At 48.4% G+C, this 16,548-nt stretch overlaps 2 protein-coding genes across 5 annotated transcripts in view; one reads left to right on the forward strand and one right to left on the reverse strand.

Moving 5' to 3' along the window:
* Positions 1-5,173, reverse strand: part of KIAA0319L (KIAA0319 like) — a 199,257-nt gene extending 194,084 nt beyond the window's left edge. Inside the window, exons 1-2 of one of the 3 annotated variants that reach the window (XM_069756828.1) lie at positions 5,029-5,173; positions 3,875-4,027 (exon numbers count right to left, since the gene is read on the reverse strand). The gene's annotated coding sequence lies outside the window, so the exon portion shown is untranslated. Of the gene's footprint in view, positions 1-3,874; positions 4,028-4,870 lie in introns of all 3 variants that reach the window. The other 2 variants (XM_069756827.1, XM_069756829.1) reach the window with 2 other exon arrangements.
* Positions 5,156-16,548, forward strand: part of NCDN (neurochondrin) — a 31,926-nt gene continuing 20,533 nt past the window's right edge. Inside the window, exons 1-4 of one of the 2 annotated variants that reach the window (XM_069756830.1) lie at positions 5,174-5,321; positions 8,803-8,925; positions 13,817-14,815; positions 15,075-15,316. In XM_069756830.1, coding sequence (XP_069612931.1) covers positions 8,815-8,925; positions 13,817-14,815; positions 15,075-15,316 — 1,352 coding nt within the window. In that variant the 5' untranslated portion in view covers positions 5,174-5,321; positions 8,803-8,814. Of the gene's footprint in view, positions 5,322-8,802; positions 8,926-13,816; positions 14,816-15,074; positions 15,317-16,548 lie in introns of both variants that reach the window. The other variant, XM_069756831.1, reaches the window with a different exon arrangement.

Below are 16,548 nucleotides of genomic sequence, written 5' to 3' on the forward strand. Positions count from 1 at the left end.
CTCTAAAAACAAGACACAGACAAGATTCTCTGTCTGAACAAATGGACAACTTCAGAAAAAACAACAACCACAAATGTGGATGTCACTGCAGCCTTGCAGCACTGGGGCTCTGGGTTCAAATCCCACCAAGGACAACATCTGCAAGGAGTTTGTTCTCCCCGTGTTTGCATGGGATTCATCCGAGTCTCCCTATTCCTCCCATACTCCAAAGAAATACTGATAGGGAACCTAGATTGTGAGCCCCAATGGGGATAGTGCCAATAACATCTGTAAAGGTCTGCTCAATATGATGGCGCTATACAAACAAAGCACAAAGAATAAATAACTCTGTTTGTGTTACTGAAGTCTAAGGGGGTCAAGATTGGGAGACCTTGGTGGCCATTCAACTGGCCGACGACGACCATCATGATGATGTGTTGCCCTCTTTTTGCACTGAAGATGGAACGCTCCCTGAGTTTTTCCAGCAAGATGGTGCACCACCACATTATGGGTGTCATGTCCGAGCATTCCTACGTGAACAGTTTCCTGGAGAGTGGATTGGTCGTCGTGGGCCAGTTGAATGGCCACCAAGGTCTCCCGATCTGACCCCCTTAGATTTTTATCTTTGGGGTCATCTGAAGGCAATTGTCTATGCTGTGAAGATACAAGATGTGCAGCATCTGAAACAATGGATACTGGAAGCCTGTGATAGCATTTCTTCCGTGGTGTTGCTATCAGTGTGTCAAGAGTGGGAGAAGAGGGTTGCATTGACAACCTAACACAATAGGCCGCACTTTGAACACATTTTATAAGTGGTCATAAACTTGTAAATAACTCATGAAAGAATAAAGTTATTTTGAAACCAAGCACACCATTGTTTTTCTTGTGAAATTCTCAATAAGTTTGATGTGTCACATGACCGTCTTCCAATTGAGAAAAATAAAGTTGGATCCAAAATGGCCGACTTCAAAATGGCCGCCATGGTCACCACCAATCTTGAAAAGTTTTCCCCCTCCCATATACTAATGTGCCACAAACAGGAAGTTGATATCACCAACCATTCCCGCTTTATTTAGGTGTATCTATATACATGGCCCACCTTGTAGACTGCAAACCACAACTACTTTATTACCAGCACAATCTGAAAATGTGACATCTAGTACTCAACATGTCCATCAGTGATCCACCACTGTCACCAAGTGTACAGCTATATACAGTTACTACATGATATACACCTATCTATATGCACAGCTAAAGATCAATATTACATATACTAAGTAACAGCAAAATCTGGGATGACATGGTGAAGCGGCTCACACAGCTGAGGGAGCTGCAGCTTCTTCTGTGAAGGCAGCTGGAGGTGTGAGGGGAAAATGAGAGAAGTGAGGGGGGAAACGAGAGGAGTGAGGGGGTAAACGAGAGGAGTGAGGGGGTAAACGAGAGGAGTGAGGGGGTAAACGAGAGGAGTGAGGGGGTAAACGAGAGGAGTGAGGGGGGAAACGAGAGGAGTGAGGGGGGAAACGAGAGGAGTGAGGGGGGAAACGAGAGGAGTGAGGGGGGAAACGAGAGGAGTGAGGGGGGAAACGAGAGGAGTGAGGGGGGAAACGAGAGGATTGAGGGGGGAAACGAGAGGAGTGAGGGGGGAAACGAGAGGAGTGAGGGGGGAAACGAGAGGAGTGAGGGGGGAAACGAGAGGAGTGAGGGGGTAAACGAGAGGAGTGAGGGGGTAAACGAGAGGAGTGAGGGGGTAAACGAGAGGAGTGAGGGGTAAACGAGAGGAGTGAGGGGGTAAACGAGAGGAGTGAGGGGGTAAATGAGAGGAGTGAGGGGGTAAACGAGAGGAGTGAGGTGCTGCTGCAGTATGAGACTGTGTATAGAGAAGAGTGAGGCGTTGCAGGTGGAGGCTATGTATAAGGCCACATTCACTCGTTCAGTATTTGGTCAGTATTTTACCTCAGTATTTATAATCCAAAACCACGAGTGGGAGGAACATACATAAGTGGTTACGTGTTTCTAATATACTTTTCCTCTGATTGTTTTACTCCAAGTTTTAGCTTACAAATACTGAGGTAAAAATACTGACCAAATAACGTGTGAACGAGGTCTAAAGGAGAAAAGTGCGGTGCTGCAGAAGTAGGCTGTGTATACGATTCACTTTATTGCAATTAGTGCAATTTCTCTCGGGATCAAGTGTTTCCAATTGTATATGGAAGAAGAGTGTAAGGTGCTGCCGGAGGAGGAGACTATAAAGGAAAAAAAGCTGTGCTGCAGAAAAATGCTGTGTATAAAGGAGGAGGCTGTGTATAAAGGAGGAGCGTGAGGCGAAGGAGGAGGCTGTGTATAAAGGAGGAGCGTGAGGCGAAGGAGGAGGCTGTGTATAAAGGAGGAGCGTGAGGCGAAGGAGGAGGCTGTGTATAAAGGAGGAGCGTGAGGCGAAGGAGCGTGAGGCGAAGGAGGAGGCTGTGTATAAAGGAGGAGCGTGAGGCGAAGGAGGAGGCTGTGTATAAAGGAGGAGCGTGAGGCGAAGGAGGAGGCTGTGTATAAAGGAGGAGCGTGAGGCGAAGGAGGAGGCTGTGTATAAAGGAGGAGCGTGAGGCGAAGGAGGAGGCTGTGTATAAAGGAGGAGCGTGAGGTGAAGGAGGAGGCTGTGTATAAAGGAGGAGCGTGAGGCAAAGGAGGAGGCTGTGTATAAAGGAGGAGCGTGAGGCGAAGGAGGAGGCTGTGTATAAAGGAGGAGCGTGAGGCGAAGGAGGAGGCTGTGTATAATGGAGGAGCGTGAGGCGAAGGAGGAGGCTGTGTATAATGGAGGAGCGTGAGGCGAAGGAGGAGGCTGTGTATAAAGGAGGAGCGTGAGGCGAAGGAGGAGGCTGTGTATAAAGGAGGAGCGTGAGGCGAAGGAGGAGGCTGTGTATAAAAGAGGAGCGTGAGGCGTAGGAGGAGGCTGTGTATAAAGGAGGAGCGTGAGGTGAAGGAGGAGGCTGTGTATAAAGGAGGAGCGTGAGGTGAAGGAGGAGGCTGTGTATAAAGGAGGAGGCTATGTATAAAGGAGGAGCATGAGGTGCAGATGGAATAAGGCCCCTTAGGCTACTTTCATACTAGCGTTGTTCAACGAACGTCACAATGCGTCATTTTGAAGAAAAAACGCATCCTGCAAAGTTGCCTGCAGGATGCGTTTTTTCTCCATAGACTTATTAGCGACGCATTGCGACGGATTGAGACACGTTTCATCCGTCGTGCGACGGATGCGACGTGTTTTTGCAGTCCGTCGGGACAAAAAAAACATTGCTTGCAACTTTTTTTTGTCCGTCGGGTCCGCTTTTTCCGACCGTGCATGCGCGGCCGGAACTCCGCCCCCTCCTCCCCGGACCTTACACTGGGGCAGTGGATGCGTTGTAAAACTGCATCCGCTGCCCCGTTGTGCTTTTACTTCACAGCATGCATCGGTACGTCGGCCCGACGCACTGCGACGGGCCCGTACCGACGCTAGTGTGAAAGTAGCCTTAACTCCCGCCGTTAAAAGTCATATCGGCAGTCGTTAAGGGGTTAATATTGTGTTAAAAACAACTTTTGCTTCATCAAAAGGGTGCCGGTTGTGTTCCGTTATAATTTGCTATAACTAACCACAGTTCTATGCACGGGCAACGCCGGGCTCTTCAGCTAGTTCTATATATCCGAAATCAGATGGCATTAGGACGTGACACTAGGACGTAACACAATGACGTGTGAATGTAGCCTTGGGCCAGTCTCACACATCCAACTTTCACAGTCCGTGTACTGACCATGGTCATATATGGCTAGGAGACCCCCGGTTAGTTCGTGCATTGTAGTCCGTGTACAGACCGTGACTGTCAGTGGTCACCGGCCTAAGAAATGGAGAGCAGGTACATATTCTCACCTGAATCATGTCAGCTGCTCCACAACACCTTCATGTACGGGCAGCTGCACCATTACTACCCCCGACTGAAGGGCGGCAAGAGAGGGGCTTCCAACTGGATCTCGGCTTCTTGAGCAAGATTTTATTTCAGCATCCCAAGAGAATATGAGCGAGCTAAGGAAAAAGACACAATAGATCACCTCTTATCTAACATGTATGTACTGTACCCCCAAAAATCATCTGCCAAAAAATGGTACCGCTTCCGAGGAAACTACGCTGATAGACATTGTGTTTAGAAAGTTGCTGGGTCCTGAAAACTGCGGCAGCCATGTTTATGTATTACTAAGGCTGGTTGTGAGAACCAGAACAAGGGGCTCCCCGCTCTTGGTGGACAGTGCAATAGGGGGCTGCTGTAAGTCGGCCACATCCCCAGGACAGAAGGCGATGTTGCTTACTCCTGCTGGTGCACCACAGGCCACACATACTATTATTACCGGCCACCAGCACTAGCAGGTCGCCACAGAGGACATGGCAATCCTGTGATAATGGCCGCTGTTAGAAAGGACCTTTATGGGGCTTAACCAGTGTCAGTCTGGGGTGCTAAGGGCCCACCGGTAACATTGACTGTGGGGGCCCACTTTTCTCCTGCACTCAAATAGTACACGACCCTGCCTATATCTCTATATAATAATACACTGGGTAGCATGGTTAATGAATGAGGACATGCTGCTTTTTATGTACTGAGGAAATTATGCCAAGTACTGCCCATACAGTGGGGTTGGGGGCCCACCGGGGGATTCCCAGGTTACCCTATGGGCCAGTCCGAGCCTGGGGTAAACGCTAGACATACGACCATCCCCGGGCACCTGTGCTTTCCTCCTATGAGGCTGCCCCATCTGTGCCCCGGGGCAGGAGTATATAGGGCCAGCTTTCTGACAGGGGACACAGGTATAAGATATAATCATGGCATGTGCCCAGCAAGAAATGCAGCGCTGGTGAGAAGACATCTAGCCCTACCTGCCCCACACTGGCACCGGCATGACATGCACAGGAGCAGGGGGCATCTCCTGTCTGTCCGCTGATTACTGACACAACAGGTGCAGGGGGGGACAGGACACTGCCACCCTGCTACATGCCCCGGTGTGGGGTCCCACATAGACAAGCGCCATACGTACCCGCACAGTGCCCCGTCCCCACAGGACATGGAGCGCTGCCTGCCGTGCTGCTCCGGAGCCCCTCCCCCTGTCCTCAGCCTGCTCCCGCCCCTCCTTCCTCCTCCCGGAAGTGCTGGATCCAGCTGCTGCCAGGGCTTCCTCCACTGTCCCAGCATGGCGTCAGTTACCATGGTAGCCGCCCGGGACTCCGGCTGCCTCTATCATTGGAGGAGCCAGAAAGCGGAAGGAATGATGGGGGCCGGAAGATGATGCCGCGGGCCGTGCGGTGGTGGCGGGGAGAGTGACGGGAGCCGGTAAGTGGCAGTGATTCACTGGGTACAGCGTGCAGTCAGACTCCCGCCATGGATGAGTGATCCCCGCTGCCGCAGACCCGCAGCACCTCACTGATGCTGACATGTCGCACAGAAGCAGTTCCCGGCCTCTTACACCGGCTGAGGACCAACGATGGGGGCAGAACGATCGTCCCTGTCTCCGGTACTTGTGGTGACAGTTTTCACACGTACACCCAGTCAAATCCATGGGTCTGAGCACATGTCAGTGTGTTTCCATGGACTGTGTGTCCGTGAGCAGAATACTCTGACGTCCATTTTTTGCCATCAGAACGGACAGCAAAACGTCCCGCACACGTGCACATGGAGAACACACATTGATGTCCTCCGTGTGACACGCATCGGTGCTGGGAAGAAGCGTTACAGTAAGCGCTGTTCCCCGGCGGCGGGTGCTGAAGCCGGCTTTCATCATTCTCCCCTGCCAGCGATCAGCAGAAGCAGAGGAGAACGATGAGTTATAATAAAGTCAGAACGATGACAGCAGGTGGGGGCTTTGGGGGCTGTTACCCCCATCATCTGACACCTGCTGCCGCTAATAACCGTGACAGCAGGAGCAGATGATCGGGGTATTCCACAGCCGCCACCTGCGATATAACGAAATAAATTAATGAAAAACCTGATGTTGGTTCCTCCCTATTTTATTAACCAACCAGACAAAACTCACAGCTGGGGGCTGCAACTCTCAGTTGTCAACTTCTGCAATGTTGGTTATCAAGAATAGAGGGGTTCCAATGCTGTTTTTTCTTTCTTATTATTTAAATAAATAATTAAAATGTCATGCGATTGCCCCCATTTTTGATAACCAGCCTTGCTAAAGCTCACAGCTGGGGGCTGCTATTCTCAGACTGGTAAGGGGCCATTGATATAGGCCACCAGCCTAAAAACAGCAGCCCGCAGCTGCCCAGAAAAGGCTCCTCTATTAGATGCGCCTTTTCTGTCCCTTTGCCCGACTCTTCCCACTTGCCCTGTAGCCGTGACAAGTGTGGTAATATTTGTGGGGTTGATGTCACCTTTCAGGTGTCATCAAGCCCACAGCTTTGTAATCGGGGAAGCATCTGTAAGACACCTATCCATTACTAATCCTATAGTTGTAATGTTAAATAAAGACACGGCCAGAATAAAGTCTTTTATTTGAAAAAAATACACAGACACCTTTAATATTCTAAATTAAACCATACTTACTGCCACACCTAATTCCCCAACACCCTCGATCTCCTGTAGTAAAAGTAAAATAAGAAACCATAAGTACCAAAAGAAAACAATATACCATACCTGTCCGTCATTGAGTCCCACGCTGTAATCCAAATCTGGGGGCTAAATAGTTTTTAACCTGGATGGTGCAAAGATGCAACCATCCCAGCTGAAAACCACTGGTGAATGAGCTGCAGAGAGCGCGCATCATTAATCAGTGGTGATGTCATCACTGGCATTTTCCTACGGTCCTGAGGTCACCGCATTTCAGCCCGGTCTCGATGATGTCACTGCTGGTGAATGATGCTGCTCTCTCTGCAGCTCAGTCACCAGTGGTTTTCAGCCGGACGGTCGCATCTTTGCACCATACAAGTTGAAAACTATTTAGCCCCCATACTTGGATTACAGCGTGGGACACAATGACGGACAGGTATGGTATATTGGTGGTTTATTATTTTACTTTTATTACAGGAGATCGAGGGCGTTGGGGAATTGGGTGTGGCAGTAAGTATTGTTTTATTTAGAACATGTCTGTGTAATTTTTTAAAATAAAAGACTTTATTCTGGCCGTGTCTTTATTTAACATTGCAACTATAGGATTAGGAATGGATAGGTGTCTTATAGATGCCTCTCCATTACTAAACTGTGGGCTTATGAATATGGACCCCACTTGCCACCACTACAGGGCAAGTGGGAAGATCCTGGCAAAGAGCCAGAAAAGGCGCATCTAATAGATGCGCCTGTTCTGGGCAGCCTTGGGCTGCTGTTTTTAGGCTGGGGGCCTATATCAATGACCCCTTACCAGTCAGAATAGCAGCCCCCAGCTGTGAGCTTTAGCAAGGCTGGTTGTCAAAAATGGGGGGACCCCATGCCGTTTTTGTATTTATTTATTTAAATAATTAAAAAAAACAGCTTGGGGACCCCTCTATTCTTGATAACCAACTTTGCAGAAGCTGACAGCTGAGGATTGCAGCCCCCAGCTGTGAGTTTTGTCTGGTTGGTTAATAAAATAGAAGGAACCCACGTCAGGTTTTTCATTCATTTATTTCCAAACGATCACAGGTGGCGGCTGATGGGGTAACAGTCCCAAAAGCCACCACCTGCTGTTGTTCAGACTTTAATATATCGCTCATCATTCTCCTCTGCTCGCCGGCGGAGCAGGGGAGAATGATGAGAGCCGGCTTCAGCACCTGCCGCCGTGGAACAGCGCTTACTATAGCGCTTCTTCCCCGGCGGATGTCCACGTGGAACTGATGTGGCACATGTAGTGCACACACGAATACACGGATATCTCCTCTACCGTTTTTGTCCGGTACCGGAAATATACAGACGTGTGAATCCGGCCTAATATCGTGTTATCAGCAGCATATCTGCAGCTTTCACCGGGCAATGTACTGCTGAGAACAATAATGTTTGTTCCGGCACCCCATAGTCCTCTATATAGTATAACGGTCTCCCTGTGGTGCTCGGTATAGTATAATGGGCACCCTGTGGTGCTCAATGGGATACAATGCGGCCCCCATAATTCCAATGCTCACCTCTCCCCATTCCTCTGCTGCTGGTCTCTGCAGCGCGCGATGAAGTAACGTCAAGAACGTTATGAGCGCCAAATGTCATTTCCTTTCTCTGTAATAGAAAAATCAGATTTTAGCCATGAATTGAGAATTGTGAGATTGATCAATTCAGGAGGAAAAAGAAGTAGCTCTCTGATAAACATTCTGATATACGGTATCTTCTGTATATTAATGATTTATGAAAACAAGACAATAATCTGGCGGTTACTGTTGGTCTTGTGGCTCCATATAGGGTTGATTCTGGGTAAAGTTTGCTGCCAGTTTTCCACTTTCCGTTCGTGGGCATCGTCACACAGTTTTACATTGTGTATAAAATGAATAATGTGATAAGGTTGGACCCATGCAGAACATAAGAGTGCATGTCCTCTCCTATGGGCGATATGAGGGGTGGTAACATGAAGAAAGCTCCTTTATCCCCCACCTCAGAGTGGGGGTCTTCATGATATCATTTCAGCTTTTCCCCCCACTCCACACAGAGACTCTGAATGTAAAACGTTCCTTTGCTGCTCCCTGAGTATTGTACCTGGAGTGCTGAGCCAGGCCGATGCCTGAAGACCATGGGTCTGGTCTTTCATATGCCGACCTACTAACATCGAGCGCCCCTCTATTCTGATCACATTGGAAAGGTTCTGTTTGCTGGTGATTTATCAATGGCTAATGCTAGGTGTTTGTTCTTTCAGTAATTTGGAATAATGGCGGAGATGCCCGGAGATGGCAGTGCCCAGAATTCTGCCCTGGAACGTTGCTTGGAAGTTCTTAGAGCAGCAAAGAATGATAGTGAGTTGTTTGCGGCATTGCTCCTGGTAAGGAATAGTACCATCAGAATTGTAATGAATTTTCTTAAGATTGCTGTTCTTCTGCTGAAGTTGTATCTTGTGAAGCATAAATCCACAGAAATTCTATATCCTGCACTGAGCACACAGTCTCCATCATCGTATGATCATAGGCTTGTCCATAGATGTCCTGTCTTGGTGACCTGACCATTTCATAACCACTTCAATGTCTTCACTGCAATGATGCCCACTGAAATGATGACGGTTCATCCATCTTTTGCCTGTACAGCACCTGACCGCTGAGGCAAATGATGTGGGTGCCACGTTATCAAATGGTGGGTGCCACTGCAGGGACCCCAGGAGCAGATCCTTATGTGGGTGTCAGGTCATCACTGCAGGCACCCCAGGAGCAGATCCTTATGTGGGTGCCACGTTATCACTGCAGGCACCCCAGGAGCAGATCCTTATGTGGGTGTCACGTTATCACTGCAGGCACCCCAGGAGCAGATCCTTATGTGGGTGCCACGTTATCACTGCAGGCACCCCAGGAGCAGATCCTTATGTGGGTGTCAGGTCATCACTGCAGGGACCCCAGGAGCAGATCCTTATGTGGGTGCCAAATTATCACTCCAGGGACCCCAGGAGCAGATCCTTATGTTGGTGCCACGTTATCACTGCAGGCAACCCAGGAGCAGATCCTTATGTGGGTGTCACGTTATCACTGCAGGCACCCCAGGAGCAGATCCTTATGTGGGTGTCACGTTATCACTGCAGGCACCCCAGGAGCAGATCCTTATGTGGGTGTCAGGTCATCACTGCAGGGACCCCAGGAGCAGATCCTTATGTGGGTGCCAAATTATCACTCCAGGGACCCCAGGAGCAGATCCTTATGTTGGTGCCACGTTATCACTGCAGGGACCCCAGGAGCAGATCCTTATGTGGGTGTCAGGTCATCACTGCAGGGACCCCAGGAGCAGATCCTTATGTGGGTGCCAAATTATCACTCCAGGGACCCCAGGAGCAGATCCTTATGTTGGTGCCACGTTATCACTGCAGGGACCCCAGGAGCAGATCCTTATGTGGGTGTCAGGTCATCACTGCAGGGACCCCAGGAGCAGATCCTTATGCGGGTGTCACGTTATCACTGCAGGCACCCCAGGAGCAGATCCTTATGTGGGTGCCACGTTATCACTGCAGGCACCCCAGGAGCAGATCCTTATGTGGGTGCCACGTTATCACTGCAGGGACCCCAGGAGCAGATCCTTATGTGGGTGTCAGGTCATCACTGCAGGGACCCCAGGAGCAGATCCTTATGCGGGTGTCACGTTATCACTGCAGGCACCCCAGGAGCAGATCCTTATGTGGGTGCCACGTTATCACTGCAGGCACCCCAGGAGCAGATCCTTATGTGGGTGTCACGTTATCACTACAGGCACCCCAGGAGCAGATCCTTATGTGGGTGCCACGTTATCACTGCAGGCACCCCAGGAGCAGATTCTTATGTGGGTGTCAGGTCATCACTGCAGGGACCCCAGGAGCAGATCCTTATGTGGGTGTCACGTTATCACTGCAGGGACCCCAGGAGCAGATCCTTATGTGGGTGCCACGTTATCACTGCAGGCACTCCAGGAGCAGATCCTTATGCGGGTGCCACGTTATCACTGCAGGCACCCCAGGAGCAGATCCTTATGTGGGTGCCACGTTATCACTGCAGGGACCCCAGGAGCAGATTCTTATGCGGGTGTCACGTTATCACTGCAGGCACCACCCCAGGAACAGATCCTTATGTGGGTGCCACGTTATCACTGCAGGCACCCCAGGAGCAGATCCTTATGTGGGTGCCACGTTATCACTGCAGGCACTCCAGGAGCAGATCCTTATGCGGGTGTCACGTTATCACTGCAGGCACCCCAGGAGCAGATCCTTATGCGGGTGTCACGTTATCACTGCAGGCACCACCCCAGGAACAGATCCTTATGTGGGTGCCACGTTATCACTGCAGGCACCCCAGGAGCAGATCCTTATGTGGGTGCCACGTTATCACTGCAGGCACTCCAGGAGCAGATCCTTATGCGGGTGTCACGTTATCACTGCAGGCACCCCAGGAGCAGATCCTTATGCGGGTGTCACGTTATCACTGCAGGCACCACCCCAGGAACAGATCCTTATGTGGGTGCCACGTTATCACTGCAGGCACCCCAGGAGCAGATCCTTATGTGGGTGCCACGTTATCACTGCAGGCACTCCAGGAGCAGATCCTTATGCGGGTGTCACGTTATCACTGCAGGCACCCCAGGAGCAGATCCTTATGTGGGTGCCACGTTATCACTGCAGGCACCACCCCAGGAACAGATCCTTATGTGGGTGCCACGTTATCACTGCAGGCACCCCAGGAGCAGATCCTTATGCGGGTGTCACGTTATCACTGCAGGCACCACCCCAGGAACAGATCCTTATGTGGGTGCCACGTTATCACTGCAGGCACCCCAGGAGCAGATCCTTATGTAATTGTTATTCCTTTCATTTAAAACATTCCCTATTGTAAGGTGCAGAAAACCCCTTTAATATATCGAGAGAAGTAAACCGGTTTCTATCTACTAGAATAGCACAGCAGACTAGCTCTGCCGCTGATTTGTCACTGTTACGAGCTGATTTCTCCTGTAACTTGGGCTAACTGCATTTCCACTTTTACAGTAGAATAAAATACACATTTAAAGAGAAAAAAAGGTTCTCTTGTGGGGCAAGGTATGTTAAAAAATATATATACCGTATTTAGCTACTCAAACATGGAAAGGCAAAATAAATTAAAAAGAATTGTTCCCTGATGAAGAATCTTAGACCCAGTCATTAAATGGAACCTATCACGTCCTTTTTTGCTATTAAACTGCCTCCAATGTCTTGTTGGTGATGCTCATTGAATAAATAACATGTTTGTCTAAAGCAAAACGTCCTAGTATTTATTGCAAAAATCACTTTTTATACATTGATTATTGCCCCACATACCTTCTGTTTCAGTCATATGGGTGGGATCTCCAGCTTACCAGTTAGTCAAATCCCTTTTGACATTCTCCACGCCCATCGTATTAGCTTTCCCTACCAGCAGACCCTGCGCTGCGCAATGACACTCAGCTTTCCAGGCATGCGCACTGAATCGGGGCGTATGACCCTGCTTCATATCCTATGTGCGCATGCTCCTGAGCGGGAACACAGTGACGCCCATAGTCTGTGAGAGCGCACGCTGTCATGTGCTCACTGACTCTCAGCGGCTCCGGTGGATGCGCACATAGGATAAGAAGCTGGGACATACGCCCAGATTCAGTGCGCATGCCCAGAAAGGTGAGCATCATTGCGCAAACTTGGGATGTGTTGAGAGATTGCAGTGACAGGAAGGAATTATACTACGGTGAGCGTGGAGAATTCCAAAAGGCAATTGACCTACCGTGACTGAAAAGCTGGAGACCTCACCCATATGACTGAGACAGAAGGAATGTGGGGCAATCATCAAAGGATAAAAAGTGATGTTTGCAATAAATACTGGGACATTTTGCTTGAGATAAACATGTTGGTGATGCACATTAGGGGTTAATTACTCAGCTCCTGTCCAGAATAGTGGTCAAGAAGGGAAGACTTTGAAGTAATAAAATAATAAGGAACCTATAGGATATGTCCACATAATGTAATTCCAGTATGTTTTTCTCCGGCTCCGTCCCCTGGCCCTCCACGTCATCTTCCTGTAAGAAAATGGCGGGTGCATTCGCAGTGAGTCCGCCGAGATCTGCCGGCCGGTACTCGGCAACAATATGAGATTTTTCCTATTGAACCTTATGACAGTGATAAAAAAAAAATAGTAAGTCAGACCCCTCTTTGTCACCCCCTCAGTTAGATACAAATTTTTTTTTTTATTATTATTTTTATTTTTTCCCATTCTTTGCAGTTAGGGTTTGGGCTGGGATTGAGATTAAGGTTGGGGTTAGTGTTGAAGTCAGATTTGGGGGGTTTCCACTGTTTAGGCCCATCAGGGGCTCTCCAAACACGACATGGTGCTCGCCATCGATTCCAGCCAATTTTGCATTCCAAAAGTCAAACGGTGCTCTCTCCCTTCTGAGCCCTGCCATACGCCCAAACAGTGGTTTGCCCCCACATATAGGGTATCAGCGTACTCAGGACAAATTGCACAACAAATTTTGTGGTCCATTTTCTCTTGTTACCTTTGTGGGAAAAAAAACAGTTTGGATCTAAAGTACGGTAAAGTTTTTTGAAAAAAGTAAAATGCTAATTTTTTCCTTCCACATTGCTTTAGCTTTCGTGAAGCGCCTGAAGGGTTAGTAAATGGTGTCACTTTTGGGTATTTTCTGTCATACTGACCCCACAAACTCACATCAAATGTTAGGTGGTCCCTAAAAAAAATGGTTTTGTAAAAATGAGAAATTGGAAACTTTTAAGCCTTATAATGTCCTAACATGTTTCCAAAATTGTGCTGATGTAAAGTAGACATGTGGGAAATGTTATGTTATCTATTTTGTGTGACACCACTCTCTGATTTTAAGGGTACGGAAATGAAGTTTGAAAATTGCAAAATTTTCAAAATTTTTGCCAAATTTCAAATTTTTTTCAGAAATTAACACAGTCATATAGTCATATAGAAAAATGTTACCACCAACATGAAGTACTATATGTTACGAAAAAACAATGTCAAAATCACCAGGATCCGTTGAAGCGTTCCAGAGTTATTTCCTCATAAAGGGACAGTGGTCAGAATTGTAAAAATTAGCCTGGTCATTAAGGTCAAAATTGTCTCGATCACTAAGGGGTTAACATCATTATTATTCCTACTACATATTGGGCTGTGAATACCCCTTAAATTATTTAACACTGCTCCTTTTTTCAGTGGTAAAGCTATCATTTTTATTGCTTTTCTCAGGTAACAAAATGTGCTCGAGCTCAGGAACTGGATGACAGCACACGATACAGGATTTTTGATGCAGTTGGCTTCTCCTTCCCGAATCGCCTTTTCTTTACAAAGACTACACCTGATGGCTGCCCGGAGTACTTGTTTCGAAGCCTTGGGTTAACTCTTTTGGCTTGTTTCTGCACAGACCCATCTCTTGCTTCACATCCACAGGTTATCAACAAAATTCCAATTCTAAATGAAACGTTGAATATCTCTTGCCAGGAAGACAACAACGTCTTGACCTCTATGGTGGAAGATGCATACCAATGTCTTGTTGGCATCCTTGCCTCTACTGAGGGGGCAAAGCAGTTAGTTTCTGGTGGAACTCTTTCATCCTTGTGTGAGGCTTATTTGAAGCAGAACCATGGATGGACACATGCCCTTAGAATACTTACATCATTGCTCACCTCCCAGCCAGATAACTGCTGGAAGAAAAGCCGCAATGAACTTCAGTGTTTGCTGGTTAAACTTAGTGAGGACTTTGGAACTGAATGTGGTAGTCATAAATTCCACTTAGCTGAAATCCTTCCTGTGTTCCTTCCTCCATCACCGCTTCTATTGGAGACATCTTGGGGAGAAAACTGCCTAAGACATCTATCTAAAGGTTTATTTCTAATCCTGAGTAGTAAGCTTAGCGTAGCCCAACGTGACCCAGCTTTTAAGCTTGCAGCATGCCTCTCAAATGTTTATGGATCATCTTGGATCATGATTGATGGCAGAGGAGAAAAATCTAAATTCTTGTCTCTGTTGGTGAACTTGGCATGTGTGGAGGTAAGGATGGCGCTGGAAGACCCTATGCCTCTGGATTCAAGACAAGCTACTGCCACAGCCTGTTATGCCCTGGTCGAGATGGGTATTCAGGAATGTACAAAAGAGGAGGGACATCCAATGCTAGGAGATTTGCAGAAACTGCAGCTCCTTCAAGTGATGCAGGAGGCCTGTGCAGCCGTTATGTACTATTTACAGCAGGTATGCCCTATTGTTCAGTATATACTGCGCGTGACATCATATCGAACACAGCTAGAGTAATGTAAGCGCTTGCACACGGACATGGCTTTACACAAGGTAGCATAACTAGTCTAACATAAGCTTGCACATGGCCATACCTTATGTGAGGCCATATCTGACTCTGCTAGCCTTATGTAAACTTGGGCATTTGTCTTTTATTCTAGTGCCTTCTTCAATCTGCTTTCGACCTGTTTTAATTGACAATTGTCTTGTGTTTCAGGTGGGTTGGGAGAAAATAGAGGATCCTTTTGTACTGGCATCAGTCAGGTTACTTGGAGCCTGGCTTGCGGAAGAAACCTCCTGTCTTAGGCAGGGAGTCATCCAGCTGTTGCCTTTCTTGGTACATTACATGCGAACATGGTTTCAGCGAGGAGTTACTTGTAGGAAGCAACTCAAGGAAGCACCTCAGATGGCGTTACTGAGCAGCAGCTGGGGTGCAGTGTGGCCTGGCGATGCGATAAGGTACCAAAAGAATTCTGGCTTACTCCTTCCCCAACGTTTATGTTGGCCATATACATTCAATTGTTGTCAGCTGCTACACAATAAACGCTGCCCAACACAGCTGGCAACAGGTTTTCTCCACTGAGAAGAATATTATGTTAAAGAAGCACTCCTCCCACCAAAGTTTTTATCCTCTTAAAGGGCCTCTGTCACCCCCTCCAGCCGTTATAAACTAAAAGTGCCACCTTGTGCAGCAGTAATGCTGCATTGTAACAAGGTGGCTCTGATAGTTTTTGGTGCATTTATTCCCAAAATAAAGCGTTTTATAACTTCTCCAAAATACCTGTCTTTATCCAGGGAGGCAGGTCTTAACCCCCCTGCTTGAAAAGCTACACTGCCGTCACTCAAATCTTCAGGGGCGCCGCCCCCTCCGCACTGTTTTCTCATGAAATCCGGCGCCTGCGCTATTTAGTACTGGCTGGGGCAGGCACAGTCTGCAAGACTGCATGTGAGGTCAGACGGCCAGAGCTCACTGCGCCTGCACCAGCCAGTACTAAACAGCGCAGGCGCCGGATTTCATGGGATAACAGCAGGGAGGGGGCGGCGCCCCTGAAGATTTGAGTGACGGCAGTGTGCCGTTTCAAGCAGGGGGGTGAGGACCTGCCTTCCTGTCTAAAGACAGGTATTTTGGAGAAGTTATAAAACGCTTTATTTTAGGAATAAATGCACCAAAAACTAAAAGAGCCACCTTGTTAGAATGCAGCATTACTGCTGCACAAGGTGGCTCTTTTAGTTTATAACGGCTGGAGGGGGTGACAGTGGCCCTTTAATATATTGCAGTCAGCATATTATACAGCACTGTGTACTTAAAATTGCTAATTTTGCCTTTCTACCCAGTTAATTCTTCTTTTCTCTTACCCCCATGACAGCACCACGGAGAGAGGGATCCGCCCTCAGGGACAGGAAACCCACAGGTTAAAAAGGCGGGACCTCTCCACCTCAGTTCGGTTTCCTGTCCCTGACGGGGAGCCCACAGCTAACCATATTGCAGGATTCCAGAGACCATTGGGCCGAGTACAGGCAGCGGGGGGCCCTGCCACGGTCGCGGGTGGATATCTTCCCTGAAGACACATTCCGGGGTCGGCGTGCCGCGCGGATATGTGTGGAGAAGGGGCAGTGAAGAGGACCGAGTCTGCCTCTTCTCCTCTTTTAAACAAACAGCCGGTAATAGGTAGCGGCGGCTACCTGGAGTA

Source organism: Ranitomeya imitator, chromosome 3, assembly GCF_032444005.1.
Source record: "Ranitomeya imitator isolate aRanImi1 chromosome 3, aRanImi1.pri, whole genome shotgun sequence".
NCBI classification, from domain to species: domain Eukaryota; kingdom Metazoa; phylum Chordata; class Amphibia; order Anura; family Dendrobatidae; genus Ranitomeya; species Ranitomeya imitator.